General features: G+C 37.4%; 1 protein-coding gene across 3 annotated transcripts in view; it reads left to right on the forward strand.

Annotated features, from left to right (window-relative positions):
* The window catches only part of LOC108342814 (E3 ubiquitin-protein ligase UPL6), a 41347-nt gene extending 22094 nt beyond the window's left edge, over positions 1-19253 (forward strand). For all 3 annotated transcript variants that reach the window (XM_017580633.2, XM_017580632.2, XM_052879654.1), the window contains 9 exons: positions 133-200; positions 6695-6761; positions 7346-7516; positions 7832-7921; positions 16613-16693; positions 17778-17851; positions 17929-18000; positions 18109-18198; positions 18939-19253. In XM_017580633.2, coding sequence (XP_017436122.1) covers positions 133-200; positions 6695-6761; positions 7346-7516; positions 7832-7921; positions 16613-16693; positions 17778-17851; positions 17929-18000; positions 18109-18198; positions 18939-19005 — 780 coding nt within the window. In that variant the 3' untranslated portion in view covers positions 19006-19253. The remainder of the gene's footprint in view (positions 1-132; positions 201-6694; positions 6762-7345; positions 7517-7831; positions 7922-16612; positions 16694-17777; positions 17852-17928; positions 18001-18108; positions 18199-18938) is intronic.
* Positions 19254-19405: the final 152 nt, after the last annotated feature.

The following is a 19405-nucleotide window of genomic DNA, read 5'->3' on the forward strand; positions in this document are numbered from 1 at the left end:
TTCTTGTGTGTTTGCATTATTTTCCTATATTGATTTTGCTTGATTAGAACAACACTGTGTGTTTGCATTCTTTTCCTATATTGATTTTGCTTGATTAGAACAACACTTCACGCATACAAAATACTTTTGCAGGCTATGTTTGAAGGGATTCTGGTTGATTTACCATTTGCTACTTTCTTTTTGAGCAAATTGAAACAAAAGTAAGACTTAGCTTTATTGGTTTGTTTGCTACAGTTATTATTTACTCTATTTAAGTTCAGATTGTTCAATGCTCAAATCTTGAGTTTCCATGCATTTGTTTAGTTGCTTACAACTGCTTTATGTTGATGTTTTGTGATTAACAAATAACACTTGGTAGCCTTAATGTAATGCGTAGCTGGTTGTGAAATGTGTTTATTTCTTGAAGTGAATGGGCCTATAGAAGTGGATTTCTACTACTGCATTAAATGAGTTTTTTGTTTTTGTAATTTATTTGTGTTTGTGTGGGACTTCCACACCCCTTCTCATGCCGAGTATATACATCTCATGCGTAGGACTAGACTTTAATATGGTCTGATAGTAGTCTGATAGCAGGTGGAAAAATATGCCCAACAAAAAACAAATATCGCTAGGATAGACTCTAACCAGACTCTGATACCATGTTAGATATGATAAAACTATGTATAAGATTAGTCTCCCTTGTGTCTTGTTAAGAAGTGGACTTTAAGCCTAATTCAATCCCACAAAACCGGCTTGGTAAGGTGAGGTTTGTACTCATTTATATATTATAAATCAGCCTTATCTTTAGGTGGGACTTCCAACAACCCTCTCACGCCGAAATATAGACTTCGTTTCGAGCATGAGACTAGACATTAATTGGTGGTCTGATAATAGCCCGATAGCGGGTGAGACAACATGCCCAACAAACAACAAATATAGCTAGGATAGGCTCTAACCATAACTTTAATACCATGTTAAGAAGTGGATTTTAAGCTTAACTCAACCCCAAAACCGGCTTTGTAAGGTGAGATTTGCATCCACTTATATATTTTAAATCGGCCTAAGAAATATCTGAGTTTACCAAGATCTTTGGTTTGAAAATGGTGGCAAAGGTGTTGTTTCATCTAGGAGATGCCATGGTGGTCACTGCCTGTAAGAACAATGTCATCAAGCCAAATGACGAGACCTCACTTCGAGTCATACCAAATTGTTGACTATCAAAAACTTTAGGCTCTAAATACTAGACTCTAATGTCATGTTAATGTTGAAATGCATATGCATATGTTACTGTGTAGCTACTGTGTAGCCCAACTTTGATGGTTGGGATTAATTCCCACCTACTACATACTCTATTTATAGAGTATCACACATTGTAATAAATCAAAAAAAAAGAAATAAAAACTACTTATGTAGTTATTTAACATGGTATCAAGAGCGGGACAAAATCTGGCTTCTGTCATCTCCGTCACCATCGCCGCCGTCAACGCCGCCGTCACCGCCGCCGTCGCCACCGCCACCGCCGCTGTCCACCGTCGCCTTTCCTCCGGCGAAGTCAAGGGTTAGGTTCGCCCTGAGAAGCGCGACCCAACCCTGGTGGTCGCCGTCTCATTCGTCGCCGCACGCTCCCACACGCGCCACCTTTCTCCGGCGACTCTCAGGCGCGTGCATCTCACGCGCCACCCTCCCGGTGTCAGAGCGACACCGCGTCTCCACCAGTCGTCTCGCCTGAGCTCCCTGAGCGTGTTTAGGCACTTCGTTTTGTGTTCTGGTGTTTTTGTTCAAGACCTAGGGTTTTTCTCCCTAAAGCTATTTGTCTCTGTTTCAGTTTTTTTTTCAGATCTGGAATGGCTTCTTCTGGAATTAATTCTTCCTTCTCTGCAACTCCTATCATTACATCTGCAAAGTTGAATTGGAAAAATTATTTGTCATGGTCTTCTGCGGTGGAATTATGGTTTCTTGGTCAAGGACACCATAATCACCTTGAACAAGATGCATCTATGGTCTCGGAGGAAGAAAAACCCCAATGGCAGAAACTAGACTTCCAGTTATGTGCTGTGTTGTGGCAATCGGTTGAACAAGAAGTTCTAGATATAATGAGACCTTACAAGACTTGTTTCTCTTTTTGGAAAAGAGCTCAAGATATTTTTGCTAATGATATACAAAGACTTTTTGATGCAACCGAAAAAGTATCCTCTCTCAAACAAATCAATCACGATATGATTTCTCATATAGCAAAGGCTAGAGCTGCAGTAGAAGAATTAAAAACATTCTTCGTAGCTGATTCATTAGAAAGTATTAACAAAAGACTTGACAAGTATTACATGGTCTTAATCCTTAGAAGTTTGCACTCTGATTTTGATCATGTCCGTGATCAAGTTTTAGCAGGAGATCAAATCCCGTCAATGGATAATTTGGTTACTCGACTCCTTCGAGTACCTACTTTAGTGAAAGAAGGGAATTCAACTGATGTTATTGAAACTGCAGCAATGGTAGTTCCACAAGGAAGAGGAAGAGGTAGGAGTACTCGAGGAGGTCGTGGAGGTCGAAGTGGGCGTGTGCAATGCTCATACTGTAAGAAAATTGGCCATACCCAGGAAAGATGTTATTCTTTACATGGTTTTCCTGATAAAACTGTGCAGGTGTTTAGATCTGATAATCCAGAATCTAAAATTTCCGACGAAGAATATCGAGAATTTTTGAGGTACAAATCTGAAAAATCTACCAATCTTGATCAATCATCCTTAATGTCAACGGCATGCATTTCTCAAACTAGAGAAAGTCAAAATTCATGGATACTTGATTCAGGTGCTTCAGATCATCTCTCTGGTAACCTTCCTTCATTTTACTCCATTTCCTCTCAAAAAATTCCTAATTTAATTACTGTTGCCAATGGATCCAAAGTAGCATCTCAAGGAATTGGCAAAGTTTCATTATCTCCTTCCTTAAATTTAAATTCTGTTTTGTACATTCCTCATTGTCCTTATAATTTAATCTCTTTAAGTCAATTGACTCGTTCACTAAATTGTTCCGTAACTTTTACTGCAAATTCCTTTGTTATACAGGAACATGGAATGGGACGTCTGATTGGGGAAGGACGTGAGTCACGGGGACTTTATTATCTAAAGCCTAGTTCATCTGTTTCCTGTCTTTCAACTTTATCTCCTAAACTTTTGCATGATCGTTTAGGTCACCCAAGTTTGTCTAAATTAAAAATGATGGTTCCAAATCTTAAAAACATTAGTGTCTTAGATTGTGAGTCTTGTCAGTTAGGGAAACACGTTCGATCTTCCTATCCAAAGACATCTGAGACACGATGTAATTCTGCTTTTTCCACTATTCACTCTGATATTTGGGGACCAAGTCGTGTTACTTCCTTTGGTTTTAACTATTTTGTTACCTTTATTGATGAGTTCTCTAGATGTACCTGGGTTTATCTAATGAAAGAGAGATCTGAACTTTTAGACATATTTATGTCCTTTTTTAATGAAATTCAGAACCAATTTGGAAAGACAATTAAAATTCTCAGGAGTGATAATGCCAAAGAATATTTTTCTAGTAAACTCTCATCTTTTTTATCATCTAAAGGAATCTTACATAGGTCAACATGTCCTCATACTCCACAACAAAATGGTATAGCTGAAAGAAAGAATAGACATCTCATTGAAACTGCACGTTCCCTGATGTTAAATACTAATGTTCCTATTCATCATTGGGGGGATGCTGTCCTCACTGCCTGTGTTTTGATAAATAGGATGCCTTCTTCTTCTATTGATAATAAGATTCCTTACTCCATAATTTTTCCACACGATCCTCTATATCATGTCTCTCCACGTGTGTTTGGGAGTACCTGTTTTGTTCATAATGTCTCTCCTGGTCTTGATAAACTTTCTCCAAAGTCTATTAAGTGTGTCTTTTTAGGATATTCTCGTCTTCAAAAAGGATATAAATGTTATTCTCCCTCAACAAAAAGATACTATATGTCTTCTGATGTCACATTTTTTGAAGATACACCCTTCTTCACGTCCTCTAAGCAAGAATGTTCATCTGTTCAAAACATGCTTCCTATCCCATCATGTGATCCCTTAGTCATTCCTACTTCTCCAGTTCCCAATCACACTCAAAATGCAGATGACATTATTCAACCACCTCCTCCCTTGCCTGAAGATCCTCGAGACTCAGCTCCTTCTTCACCAGATTCCCAGACCATGGATCCTTCACCCTCTGTTGAATCTGATCAGGCTTGGCCTATTGCTCTTCGGAAAGGTATTCGATCAACTCGTAATCCTTATCCTGTTTATAACTTTTTAAGTTACCATCGTTTGTCTCCTACCTATTTCTCCTTTGTTTCCTCTCTTTCTAACATCAAAGTTCCTAATAATGTTCGTGAGGCACTTGATCACCCTGGATGGCGACAAGCCATGATTGATGAAATGCAGGCACTTGACAATAGTGGTACTTGGGAACTTGTATCTCTTCCTCCTGGTAAGAAACCTGTGGGATGTAGATGGGTTTATGCTATTAAAGTTGGTCCTACTGGTGCAATTGATCGGCTAAAAGCTCGTCTAGTAGCAAAGGGATATACTCAGATTTATGGTCTCGATTATTGTGATACATTTTCTCCTGTAGCCAAAATCAGTAGTGTTCGTCTTTTTCTTGCCATGGCTGCCATTCGACAGTGGCCACTTCATCAACTGGACATTAAAAATGCCTTTCTTCATGGTGATCTGGAAGAGGAGATATACATGGAGCAACCTCCTGGATTTCGTCGTGCTGCTCAGGGGGAGTCTAATTTAGTTTGTAAATTACGTCGTTCACTTTATGGTTTGAAACAATCACCTCGAGCTTGGTTTGGTAAATTTAGTCGTGTTGTGCAACAATTTGGATTGACACGATGTGAAGCCGATCATTCAGTATTTTATGGGCATTCTACTCCTAACAAATGTGTTTATCTTATGGTCTATGTTGACGATATTGTGATTACAGGAAATGATGTTGCGAGAATTGCTCAATTAAAAGATCACTTGTTCAACCACTTCCAAACCAAAGACCTAGGTCGGTTGAAATACTTCCTTGGTATTGAAGTGGCACAATCAAAAGAAGGAGTCGTCATTTCACAAAGAAAATATGCCCTTGATATTTTGGAGGAAACAAGTCTTACAGATTGCAAGCCTATTGATAGTCCTATGGACTCAAATCAAAAGTTAATGAGAGACCATGGTGAACTTTTCTCAGATCCAGAAAGATACAGAAGGTTGGTGGGAAAACTAATATATCTTACTATAACAAGACCTGACCTTTCCTATCCAGTGGGAGTTGTGAGCCAATTTATGCAAAATCCACATATTGATCATTGGAATGCTGTAATACGCATCCTTAGATATGTAAAAGGGAATCCAGGACAAGGAGTGTTATATGAAAATAAGGGAAGTTCTGAGGTAGAAGGATATTGTGATGCAGATTGGGCTGGTTGTCCAAATGATCGGAGATCTACCACAGGATATTGTATACTCCTTGGAGGCAATCTTGTATCTTGGAAAAGCAAGAAACAAAGTGTTATTGCTCGATCTAGTGCAGAAGCAGAATATCGTTCTATGGCCTTGGCTACCTGTGAACTCATGTGGATCAAACAATTCCTTCAGGAATTAAAATTCTGTGAAAATAAGACTATGAAGTTGTATTGTGACAATCAAGCAGCTCTTCACATTGCCTCCAATCCAGTGTTTCACGAAAGAACAAAACACATAGAAGTTGATTGTCATTTCATCAGAGAAAAGCTATTGTCCAAGGATCTCATTACAGAATTTGTCAGTTCTAATGAACAACTTGCAGATATTTTGACTAAGTCTTTAAGAGGGCCCAGAATTCAGTTTATATGTTCCAAGCTTGGTGCATATGATCTATATACTCCAGCTTGAGGGGGAGTGTTGAAATGTATTATGCATATGTTACTGTGTAGCTACTGTGTAGCCCAACTTTGATGGTTGGGATTAATTCCCACCTACTACATACTCTATTTATAGAGTATCACACATTGTAATAAATCAAAAAAAAAGAAATAAAAACTACTTATGTAGTTATTTAACAGTTAAAAAGTGGACTTTAAGTCTTACTCAACTCCACAAATTTAAGCTGTACTCAACCTCACAAAATTAACTTGTAAGGTGAGGTTTGCACCCACTTTTATATATATATATATATATATATATATATATATATATATATATATATATATATATATTCTAAATTGGTCTTAGCTCTAATCGACGTGGGACTTCCAACAAAAGCCATAAGAACCCAAGAACAAAGGAAACTAGAAAAGAACTAAAAACCTATCTTTTAACAGAGACACAAGTTTCCTCTTAGAGTTTCTAAGTGTGGCCTAGTGAAAATGTCCTAATTAATTTTTGGATGTTCCACAATTGTCATGTACTCCGGGGGTACAATGATTGACTTCCTATTTTATTCCTGCATTCAATTCAAATTACCTTCGATCCTTTATAAAGGTTATGAATTTCTTTTTATTGTGTAGAAAATAAACAAGAAAAATTACATGAACTAATAGGACAAAGGCATATGCAAATTACTGAATAAACATGCCTGTTCTAGGAATATGTAGAAAATGAATGAGAAATTATGCCTAATTATTGATGCATTTGTTAGGTGAGAGGAAGCTATACTTTTCTTTTTTTATGTCTTTATTTTCTGGTTGTATCAGGCACAACTATCTAAATGATTTGCCTTCCCTGGATCCAGAATTATATCGTCATCTTATTTTTCTTAAGGTAATAGCTCATCTTTGGCTTTCATTTCCTGACATCTATTTCATTCTTGTGAAAACTCTACTGAAATTAGTTTATGTAATGTTAGTTATCACTGGACTGAAGAAGGTCTCTTGAAAATAAAATAACAGCTTAAGTTCGTATCCAAGCTATAAAAAAACTAATAGAACTCTATATAGCTTGACATAATTTTTTTTTCCATGAGCAGCCAAGTGTCGATGGTCCTGTGTTGAATTGATATGCACTGTTATGATTAAATGTAACAATTCAACATTCATATAAACATATTGTCATGCTTGCATGTATGATCAAACAACTGAAAATCAACATTAGAATGGACGGGGTATCAGCATGAATCTTATACATTTTTTGACTACCACATATTAGTGTAACTAATCCTACCAAATATATACATGATATACTGCCCCAAATACAAAATATATTATAAGACTATGTTGTCCTTGGATTAGAACTATGGGTGGGGAGTTTGTTACAGAATTGCTTTTAGAATTATTGAAAGATTACGTGTAGGAAAGCCTTCATTATCTCGGTGAGTGTGTCAATCTTTTCCCTCTTTTTTTTAACAGCATTATGAGGGTGACATTTCGGAGTTGGAACTATATTTTGTTATAGTAAACAATGAATACGGAGAGCAAACAGAAGAGGAGCTGCTTCCACGGGGAAAGAACATCCGTGTTACTAATGACAATGTCATTACTTTTATTCATCTAGTAGCCAATCACCGCTTGAATTTTCAGGTAAAGTAAGGCCTACTTTGAATAAAGTTTCTCAATTAACACTCGTGTAAGAGAAGAAATAAATGGAGAGGTGAAATCAACTATTGCACGCTAAACTTTTAATATGATTTCTTGTCTAAAAGTCTAGTGCATAAAATGATTTTAGCTTTTTAGTTTATGGGAAATTTTGATTCATTTGACCTCTCTTTCTTGTACTTAAAGTGTTTGTAGAAAAAAATTAACAAAACAAGGCTTCATTTTCTATTTGATTTAAAATGCATCTCAGGGTGACTGTATTTACGTGTCAAATGTATTAAAAATAACTATCTTTTTTAGATACGTCAACAAAGTTCTCATTTCCTGAGAGGATTTCAGCAACTTATTCAGAAGGATTGGATTGATATGTTCAATGAGCATGAACTTCAGGTTTCCTTCTATCTTGACTGACTTTTAGGCCTCTAAAGCTATTCCTTTTCCATTTGAATTCCTGTTCTTGCATGGTGATCTTATGGGTCTGATCAACAATTGCATGCTTATCATTTTCTCCTACATGGCATAGTTTACACTTGCCATTGCTAGATGGCCAATCACTCGGCTTATTTTTGTCTCTAGCTACAAATTATGTTTTTAATGATCAATAATTATAAAGTGAAAAGTTGGTCTTGACTTTGTTATATTTGCTTATATGGTTTTACCTTCTTAGGAAGTTATTTTAAGTCTAATTTAACTTCATAGAACAAGTTTTCCACTTGAGGTTTGTTCCTAGTTATATATTATAATTTGGTTATATCTCTTGTTGACGTTGAACAATTTTAATCTTTTATAGTCTTTTTCCTAAGCTTTTGTATAGAATGACAGTTTTGGGATATATAAAACCAAGGTTGTCAAACTTGAAAATTTATGTAAACTCGTGAAAGTCCAGTAAACTCGTGAGAGTCCAGTAAATTCGTGAGAGTTTACTTTACATGAAAAAGAAATACTAATCCATAGATGATGCTTAAATCTAAATATGCCTCCACTTCTCGGAGCATTTTTACTTCTACTTTTAACTGATGAAGATGCACTTGGATTAACTTCTACTGAATTCATAATGAGATAAAAAATTTCACTACAAACATAAAAAAATAAAATACCAGAGCTTAAAATGTTGTAGCAGCAAGGTTTTTTCAACAGTGCAATGATCTTTATTTTTGAAAAATTAAATGAATGGTGCAGTTCTGTAAAATGAAACCCATTAATATTGTGCTATAAAATACTGTGCTGTTAAAACATAAAATCAATTTAGACATCATCAACAGTTTCAATGGTAGAGGGTTTACACATACACAACCCATGAGTTTAAAGACGAGATTGACGGCAAGATCGACAGCGAGATCGACGGCGAGATCGACGGCAGTGGGAACGACGGCGCGACGGAGGGTGAACCTAATGAACAAGAGCGCAGTAGAGGGCGAGATCGAACAATGAGATTGACGGGCAAGAACGAAGATGAACAGTGAGAACGAAAGCATTGCTTGAACAAAAGCTCAAAAAAGCTAAAAACGAAGCCGTTTTATGTTTTCGAAATTTCTTCTCAAACTCGCAAAATCGGAACCAAACTCACATTTTCAGGCGAGTTTAACGAGTTCACAATCGATTCTACCGATCCTACAACAAAAACGAGTTTGCTTACGAGTTATCTTGAAAGCATTGTGTGAACTCAAACTCGACCAAGTTAGCGAGTTAACTCGTGAGTTCGTGAGTTCGATAACCATATATAAAACATCCTTTAATACAATAGATGATTTCAAAGTTATATTCCTGGATTTACACATGGACACATTTTCACCATTTGCAATGGTCTGATTATCTTGACATGCAAATTAAAGTGCTTAGGAAAATGAGTCGTGTGATCAATTGCTCCTAAATGAACAATCCAAACACCCTAATGCAAAGGGCCAATAGCGTTGAGTGTGCTCTTACCTTTCATGGGTAGGGTATATGATGATCTAGCCAACTTAATAATTGATTCAATCACTGTTCTCAAATAAGCAAGTTCCTCTTTAAAATCTATGACTTCAGACATTGAAAAACACATAACAAGATAATAGAAAAAACTTGTTTGGAAAAATAATCAAATCATTGTCAAATGAGACTTCATGCTGCTCCGAGGTCCCAACAATCCTATTTTTGGTGACAGCAAGTGGGCGCACCTTTCTGGTTTTTGGTTGGCCGTTATTGAAACAATCCTATTCATGCTGCTCCGAGGTCCCAACAATCCTATTTTTGGTTGGCCGTCGCTCGAAGAGACGGTCCAGATCCGCAGGTCACCCGTCGAAACTGTGACGGTGGCAGCGGAAAGCGGCGGCGACAACAATAGCAGTGACGGCAGCGGAAAGCGGCGATGGTCGGCGACTGGCTGCACTGAGAATAAGAGAAAATGGACCGCCGATTGAAATTTTAGGGGCTGCCGGCGGCCATGGCGGTCGGCCGCCGACAGACAGCAAAGACTCAGAAGAAGATCAGAGAACCTGCACTGATACCATGTTGAATATAGTGAAAAACTATATTTAGATTAATCTCCCTTGTGTAAAATACACACATAGGGTTCTCTATTTATAATAGAAGAAATATGAGCTAAGCCCAAAATACAAATGAGAAATAATAACAAACTAACTAAAAGATAAAAGATATAATATATCTAACAACAGGAAACTGAAGAGCTACGTTTAAGAAGATAAAGTCCTCGAGACTCATGTCCTTCTCCAATCAGGCAACCCGTACCATGTTCCTGTATAACAAAGGAATTACCAGTAAAGGTTACAGAACAATTTAAGGAACGAGTCAATTGGCTCAAGGAGATTAAATTGTAAGGACAATGAGGAATATACAAAACAATTTAAATTTAGTGAATGAGATAAGGAAATTCCGCCAATTCCCTGAGATGCAACTTTGGATCCATTGGCAATAGTAATGAAATGAGGGATTTTCTGAGAGGACATGGAAGAGAATGAAGAAATAGTACCAGAGATATGGTCAGAGGCACCTGAGTCAAGGATCCATGGATTGTGACCTTCCACAGATTGAGATATACCGGCAGTTGACACATTGGACATGGAAGAGGATTGGTCAGGATTAGAAGATTTTCCAGACTTATACTTCAAAAATTCTTGATATTCTTCATTTGAAATTTTGGGTTCATCAGATTTCAAAACATGAACGACCTTGTCTGGATATCCATGTAAGGCATAACATTTCTCTCGAGTATGGCCTATCCTCTTGTGCACTGAGGAGGCATACCACGGCCATCACGTCCTCCTCGGTTGCCTCTGCCTCCTCCTCTTCCTTGTGGTGCTACCATAGCTGAAGTTTCAATAACACCAATTGAACTTTTGTCTTTAACTAATGAAGGTACCCGAAGAAGTCGAGTAACTAAGCTGTCCATTGATGGAACTTGATCACCAACTAACATTTGATCATGAACATGACCAAAATCTGAATGTAGACCTCTTAAAATTAAGACCATGTAAAACTTATCAAGTTTCTTGTTTAGGCCTTCTAAAGAATCAGCCACAAAGAAATTCTTCAATTCTTCTACAGCAGCACGGGCCGTTCCTATGTAAGTAACCATATCATGATTGTTTTGTTTGAGGGAAGTCACTCTTTGAGTTGCATCAAAGAGGCATTGCACATCATTAGCAAAGATATCCTGAGCTTTTCTCCAAAAGGAGGAGCACGTTTTGTAAGGTCTCAAAATTTCTAAGACTTCTTGTTCAACAAATTGCCTTAGAACTGCACATAGTTGAAAATCAAGCCGCTGCCATTGAGATTTCTCTTCTTCAGAAACAGTGGAAACATCTTGTTCAAGGTGATCATGGTATCCTTGACCAAGAAACCATAACTCCACGGAAGAAGACCAAGATAGATAATTTTTCCAATTGAGTTTTGCAGAAGTAATGGTTGGAGTAGCAGAGAGAGACGATGTTCCAAGACCAGCCATGATAAAGCCAAACAAGAAAAGAGGGGAAAAAAAATTGTGGGAAGAAACCCTAAACGGAGCAACCCTCAACGGAACAACAAATCAGAGACCACAATACACTTAGGAGACGAAAGCGAAACGATCGACAGTGGCGCGGTGAAGATCCGACATCGGAGAGGCAGCGCGTGAAGCCCATGCGCCCGAGAGTGGTCACAGAGAAACGACGCGTGACGGCGCGTCGAGAGGAGGATGAGGCGGCGACCACCAGGGATGGGTCGCGCTTGTCAAGGTGCACCGAACCCTTAGCTTCGCCGGAGAAAATGTTGCGACGGCAACGGCAGTGGACAGCGATGACGGGGGCGGTGAACGACAACGTCGATGGCGGCGGAAGCGACGGCGGGCAGTGAGTGGCAACGGCAAACCCTAACCTGCTCTAGATACCATCTTAAATTTGGGAGAGAAAAACTAGTGATAATTGTTAAATATATTATATCTTTTAATTAGTTAGTTATTATTTCTCATTTGTATTTTGGGCTTAGCCCATATTTCTTCTATTATAAATAGATAACCCTATGTGTGTATTTAACACAAGGGGATATTCTCTCCCAATCTTCTCTATTTCTCATATGGTATCAGAGCCAGGTTAGAGCCTATCCTAGCGAGTTCTAAGTGGACATTCTATTCTTCTATTCCACCTGCTATCGGGCCGTTATCGGACCACCCAATTTCTACTATCACGCACGAGATGTCTATACCTCGGCGTGAAGGGGGTGTGTTGGAAGTCCCACATCGACTAGAGATAAGGCCAAATTAAAATATACAAGTGAGGTGCAAACCTCACCCTACAAGCCGGTTTTGTGGGGTTGAGTTAGGCTTAAACCCACCTTCTAACATGGTATCAGAGGTTAAGTACCCTCACGTTTTTGGGGTGATGCAGTTCTCACAGCATGTTATCTTATCAACCGCATGCCATCTTCCGTCCTAGATAACAAAATCCCTCATTCTATCTTATTTCCTCAAGATCCTCTGCATCCATTACCTCTTCGAGTTTTTGGGTCTACATGTTTTGTTCATGATTTTAGTCCTGGTCTTGATAAGTTATCTCCTAGGTCTCACAAATGTGTCTTCTTAGGATTTCCACGGTCACAAAAGGGCTATAAGTGTTTTTCCCCTTCCCTCAATCGTCATTTTATCTCTGCTGATGTCACTTTTGATGAGTCTTCTTTTTACTTTTCACATCTATCTTCTAGTTTTGTACCTCTCCCTGTTACTGTTGATATTCCTCTTATATGTGATCCTCCTGGTGATGCTCCACCCATTTTGTCTTCTTCTTCTTTAGACTCTCATTCACCATAGGATCATCCTTCACCTCCACCCCTTCAGGTTTATAGTCGCCGTAATTGTCTCCCTCATGACTCACTTTCGGTGCCGCCTCATGTGTCTCCTCCGGCTCCAGCAACTGAGTCTGACTTGCCTATTGCCCTCCGTAAAGGTATACGCTCTACCCGTAACCCTTCCCCCCATTATACTGCTCTTAATTACCACATATTATCTCCATCTTTTTATACTTGTCTCTCATCCATTTCTTCTGTGTCAATTCCCAAATCTGTGAGTGATGCCTTAATTCATCCTGGTTGGCGTCAAGCTATGCTGGATGAATTAAGTGCTTTACATGAAAATGGAACTTGGGAGCTGGTCCAATTACCATCTGGAAAGTCTGTTGTTGGTTGCAGGTGGGTGTATGCTATCAAGGTTGGTCCTGATGGCACGATTGATCGTCTGAAAGCTCGACTGGTTGCCAAAGGCTACACACAGATTTTTGGTTTGGATTATGGTGATACTTTTTCTCCAGTGGCAAAAATGACCTCTGTTCGCCTCTTCATTGCCATGGCCGCTCTTCGACAATGGCCTCTTTACCAACTTGATGTCAAAAATGCTTTCCTCAATGGTGATTTGCATGAAGAAATTTATATGGAGCAACCGCCTGGCTTTGTTGCTCAGGGGGAGTCATCTGGATTGGTATGTCGTCTTCGCAAATCCTTATATGGCCTAAAACAGTCTCCTCGGGCCTGGTTTGGTAAATTCAGTGGTGTTGTTCAACAATTTGGTATGTCTCGCAGTGAAGCGGATCATTCAGTGTTCTATCGCCACTCGAGTGCTGGATGTATCTACTTAATAGTGTATGTCGATGATATTGTTCTCACAGGAAGCGACTATCTTGGCATCTCTCAGATGAAACAACACCTTTGTCATCATTTTCAAACCAAAGATCTTGGCAAACTCAGGTATTTTTTGGGTATTGAAGTAGCACAATCCAATGATGGTATTGTCATATCTCAGAGGAAGTATGCGTTAGACATCTTGGAGGAAACAGGGTTAATGAATTGTAAATCTGTTGAGACACCTATGGACCCTAACATCAAACTCCTACCAAATCAGGGGGAGCGTTTCTCAGATCCTGAACGGTACAGAAGACTAGTTGGTAAATTAAACTATCTTACTGTTACGCGTCCTGACATTTCCTTCGCAGTTAGTGTGGTGAGTCAATTTCTAAACTCCCCATGTGAAGACCATTGGGATGCAGTTGTTCGCATACTGAAGTATATTAAAAGATCACCTGGAAAAGGTTTGCTATATGGCCCTAACAACGATACAAAAATTGTTTGTTATTCAGATGCTGATTGGGCTGGTTCCCCTTCTGATAGGAGGTCTACTTCTGGATATTGTGTCTCTATTGGTAGCAACCTGATATCTTGGAAAAGTAAGAAGCAAAGTGTTGTGGCAAGGTCCAGTGCAGAAGTAGAATATAGAGCTATGGCATCAGCTACTTGCGAGCTTGTGTGGCTTAAACAATTGCTTGGTGAATTGAAATTTGGAGATGTCACTCAAATGATACTTATATGTGATAATCAAGCTGCTCTCCATATTAGCTCTAACCCTGTCTTCCATGAGAGAACCAAACACATTGAAGTTGATTGTCATTTCATTCGAGAAAAAATCATATCCGGAGATATCAAGACTGAATTTGTTAACTCAAGCAACCAGTTGGCAGACATATTCACTAAGTCCTTACGAGGACCTAGAATTGATTATCTTTGTAACAAGCTTGGAACATATGATTTATATGCTCCAGCTTGAGGGGGAGTGTTAGATATATTATATCTTTTAGTTAGTTAGTTATTATTTCTCATTTGTATTTTGGGCTTAGCCCATATTTCTTCTATTATAAATAGATAACCCTATGTGTGTAGTGTATTTAACACAAGGGGATATTCTCTCCCAATCTTCTCTATTTCTCATAATAATATTATTACATTGTGTGTTGTGTTTCTATTACATCAAATGTCCTATATAAGGAGCAAATAGACCAGTACACACAAGCCCAAAACTCAAAGTACAATCATACAATACAATATATTTCAACAGAATCCTAACTTTCTACCTCACTCGCACACTTCAATAACACTCACAACAAGAAATTTTAATGAATATGCTGTATTCACATCAAAGAATCAAGAATACAACTGGTAAAAACCAGGAGCTTAACCTTCTTCACCAGGTCTGAACCGGTCTACAACTCAAAGTACAAAACTGTCTACTTGTAACTACAAAAGAGGTCCATTTTATAGACCTTTTCCCGCCCCCTTAACTGCACAACAATTAAGTACTCATCTTTATTTCTCTACTATCTTTCTCCTTTCATAAACCCTCCATGTCCTAACAATATGTCACTTTTACAAGATCAAAAATCAACTCTGTTGTGAACAAAGTCTGTCAATTTATAGCCAAACAACTAAATTTTCATTAGGTTGTAGTTAAACACACACTATGGTATCTTAAAGGTACTTTGTTCCATCGACTACATTATCAGCTATCATTTCTTGTGGAACCCTTGTCATGGAAAAGCCTTTGGTGCTGCCGGTTGGGTATCTGTTATTGATGATAGATGTTCTACTTCAAGAGCAGGAGTTACATCTATTGATGATAGATGTTCTTGGTTCCAATTTAACATCTTGGTAGTCTCACAGGCAGTGAATTACTGCTTGTTCTAGCATTGAGGCTGAGTATAGAAGTTTAGCTCAAACTTCCACTGAATTAACATGGATTTCTACTTTGCTCACTGAAATGAAAGTTTCATTTACAAACAATAGCTTTTGTTGTAAGCTGTTTCCTATAATTAATCTTGTAACCTTATTTCAGATGTGTGAAAATAATAAACCGTTCAGTTTGTTTCTCTCATTTATTTTCTTCAAGAAATTCGTAGTTCAGGTTGAATTCCACTCTTACACTGCCTCAAAATTCTCCAGCTCCTTCACCAATAACTTGTATCACACTTGAGTCCCTTAATACACCATCTATCACTTCTGATCCATCATCTTATTAGTCTATTTATGTTCCTAATAAAGCTACAGTAGTTAACACTCGTCCTATGTAGACTAGATCTACATCTGGTATTCTTCAGTCCAGAATTCATCCTTCATTGTTTCTTACTCATTCTAAACCTGAAATGGTTAAGCAAGCTGTTGAGGATGCAAGTTCTCGGGCTGCAATGCAGCAGGAATATGATGCACTTATGCAGCAAAATACATTGGACTTGTATCTCTACCTCCTCATAGACAAGTTGTTGACTGTGGGTTTATAGAGTCAAGGAAAATGCTGTGGCTCTACAAATACATATAACGCAAGATAGGTAGATAAGGGGTTTCATCAAGTACCGCAAGCACCCCTAGTCCACAATTAGTTGCAACCTCTTTGAGAACTTCCTTAACCATAGTCTCAAGGGGTCCGACATTATCCAGATATAAAACTTAAAGTAAAGCATAGAAAGTTTAGGAAGTGCAGACGAAAAAGTTTGTTTTATGAAATTGAGTTTGGTCTTGAAGTTCAAATTCTAAGAGGGTATAAAGTGCATTCCGAATGATATCCATGTATTGTAACCAATAGCCATAGTTTTTTTGTGAACATGTAGTAGTTGGAAGGCTTGGACTTTTAGAATACTTATTTGTTGATAAACTTCAATAGTTTTCTGAATTTTTTTATACACATTGTTTGACTGCCAATCTTTCTGGATTCAGTTTTCAACTAATTCAAGTTTTCTTTTAGAATCTGTAATTTGTCTCAATGTAACTCAACTTGCTTCACACTATTGTTTTCCATAGCTTTTGATATCAGGTTCACTTGACAGCTTGGATGTTGATGATTTACGGCAGCATACGAACTATGCAGGAGGCTATCGTAGTGTAAGCTTTCTAGTATTTATGTGAGGATTTAGTCAGTAATGCAAAAGCAAGAAACATTTAAATGATACCCTAACTGAAAAAATCCCGAGATTGTTCTTTTGCTTACTTTTGTTTTTTTCCTATAATTAATTGTTGGATTTTGAAGATATATAAGATTGAGATTGTAGAAACTATGAGAGAAATGTCATGTCTTTTATTGATGTATAAATCAATCACGGAGTTACTCAGCCTAGGAGAAAGTACCCATTTAAGGCCTATATGGATAAATTCGTCTATAAATATTTAATAAAAAAAGAAATAAAGAAGGAAAAATGAAAAGAATAAACAAAAAAACTCTCCGGAAGTTAAATTAATTAATACATATGTTAATTTGTAGACGTTTCGTATCAAATAATTGTTTTTTGTTGTTCTTTTTCCTAACTATAAACGACCGTGGAGAAACATATCCAAAGAAACCCTTAATTTTTGAAGTGAGCACATAAAATATGGTCGCCAAATGCTTCCCATCTCCACTCAAGAAACTGAATCCTAAATCAGCTCCTTTAAATTCAATAAGCTCATTAACTGTGGAGCTTTTGTTTTTACATTTTAACTCTGTAATGTGAGTATTTTGAAGTTTTGAATGCATTGGGTTTGTCATTCAACATTGGATCAAATTTGATTCACATTAGGGTCTTGGTCAAACAAAAGAACAATTTCCGTGGGAGAATGTAGTCTTTTCAATCTTTTAACTTTTGAGCATAGCATTTGGTTGGTGCATAGTGATCCGATTCTTTAAGGGCAGCTCTTTCTAAACCAATTACTGGATCTGGTTATGTTTTCATCTTCTGGTTTCTGTTGCACGGGAACTTCCTCCAACTTGGTTTTCTCTTTCCTCCTCGTTGGAGGATAGCTTGCGATCTCCCGATTTTTACTTTCTACATAAAAGGGATGTTTGCTGATCTTGTAGCTTACGTTTTTTTATCTTTTCCATCTATCTTAGTGTAAATATCAATAGTCTGAATGTCTTAGCATTTGAACCATTATGGCTTATCAGTTTTTCTTTTTATACTTGTGAATTCTGACTTATGTTTTCTTCTGATAGGAGGATTATGTTATTGAGACGTTCTGGGAAGTTCTTAAAGGCTTTTCATCAGAAAACAAAAGAAACTTTTTGAAGTAAGATGTACACCGCAATAACATTTATTTTCTCTTCTATGACATGTTTGTGGGATAAAAATTTATTATCTTTACAGATTTGTGACAGGTTGCTCTCGGGGACCATTGCTTGGATTCCGATATCTTGAACCTTTGTTTTGTATACAAAAGTATGCTTTGATTATATTAAATATTTGTTCTAATTCATTTCTACCAGAGCTGGTATATTTTACAGACAGAAGAATCATATTGGAATTGTCTGATGTCTCTTATTATAGGGCCGGTGGTAATGCTTCGGAGGAAGCTCTTGACCGATTACCGACATCAGCCACCTGTATGAATTTACTAAAGCTTCCACCTTATAAAAGGTTCGTTATAGTACTAGCTTGTCTTTACAGTTTGTAGTGTGTACATTAAAATTTGTTTGTCTCTACCGTTGTAGAGTGGTTTGAAAATTAAAGATGTTAGAATTAATAACACTGACATAAGTAAGGAGAAATTTTGCTTTGTCAATTTATAGCGGTGAGTATGTGTAGAGGGAGAGAGAGAAATTAGATTGGAAACACAAATTAATCGAGATAACCTGATTCTCTCGATTTGACATTACACCGTCTTGTTGACATAAGTGTGCACAAGATTCACGGAAGTCTAATGATTCTAGTGTTGCAGAAATATTGAAATATTATCTTTAGCAGATTTAAAAATTTGAAAACCTTTTTACCTGATCTGAAACCTTATTAGGTGGTTATTGGATATTAACTCATAAAATACGATGTTTTTTGTGAATGTCCTTAATGTTTGGGGATTGTGGATATCAGTCGTTATATTAGAACTTCTCTATAATAATTGTTAACGCTAATTTTAGTCCGAACATTGTTCAAGCTCGAGGGAGGACATATCTCTGGTTTATGATTTCTATTTGAGCAGTATTATTTACCTCAAATTTTTCCATGGTTACGACTGGAAAACTAGTTTTTGAGCCACGATAACGGGAACTATTTTTCTTAAGTCTTGTCAATATTCATGGATTTTTGCATGTTCTGATTCATTTTTGCATCTTTTTTATGTTTTTTATGTGGCAAACCTACTCATTCATTGTTCACTGCAGTAAAGAGCAAATGGAAACCAAATTATTGTATGCCATAAATGCTGACGCTGGATTTGATTTGAGTTAAAAGGAGGCACAGCAATTTACGGCATGATTTCTTTTCCACAGCATTAGAGGTTCAGTAGTATTTTTTACTAGAATATCCGGTGTAATGTGAACTGGGGATAATAGGAGTGCCATGTACATAATATTCATTTTCATCTTCTGTCAATTTGTCCTTAAATGTAAATATATTTGGCAAAAAATAATTACGGTGGGATATTGTTTTGTATCACTAAAGTCCTATGGAATTAAAAATTTCAGGATCGAACTTAACTTACAGTTGATATTATCAAACATGGCATAGCGTCGATATTACATAAATAATGTATTTTATATGAATGGGAATATATATTTAAAGAGGTTAAATTATCCAAGTGTGGTCATAAATGAGTTACATATCTACCCTTGATTATCTTTCAATCATA

Source organism: Vigna angularis, chromosome 6 (assembly GCF_016808095.1).
Source record: "Vigna angularis cultivar LongXiaoDou No.4 chromosome 6, ASM1680809v1, whole genome shotgun sequence".
Taxonomy (NCBI): Eukaryota; Viridiplantae; Streptophyta; class Magnoliopsida; order Fabales; family Fabaceae; genus Vigna; species Vigna angularis.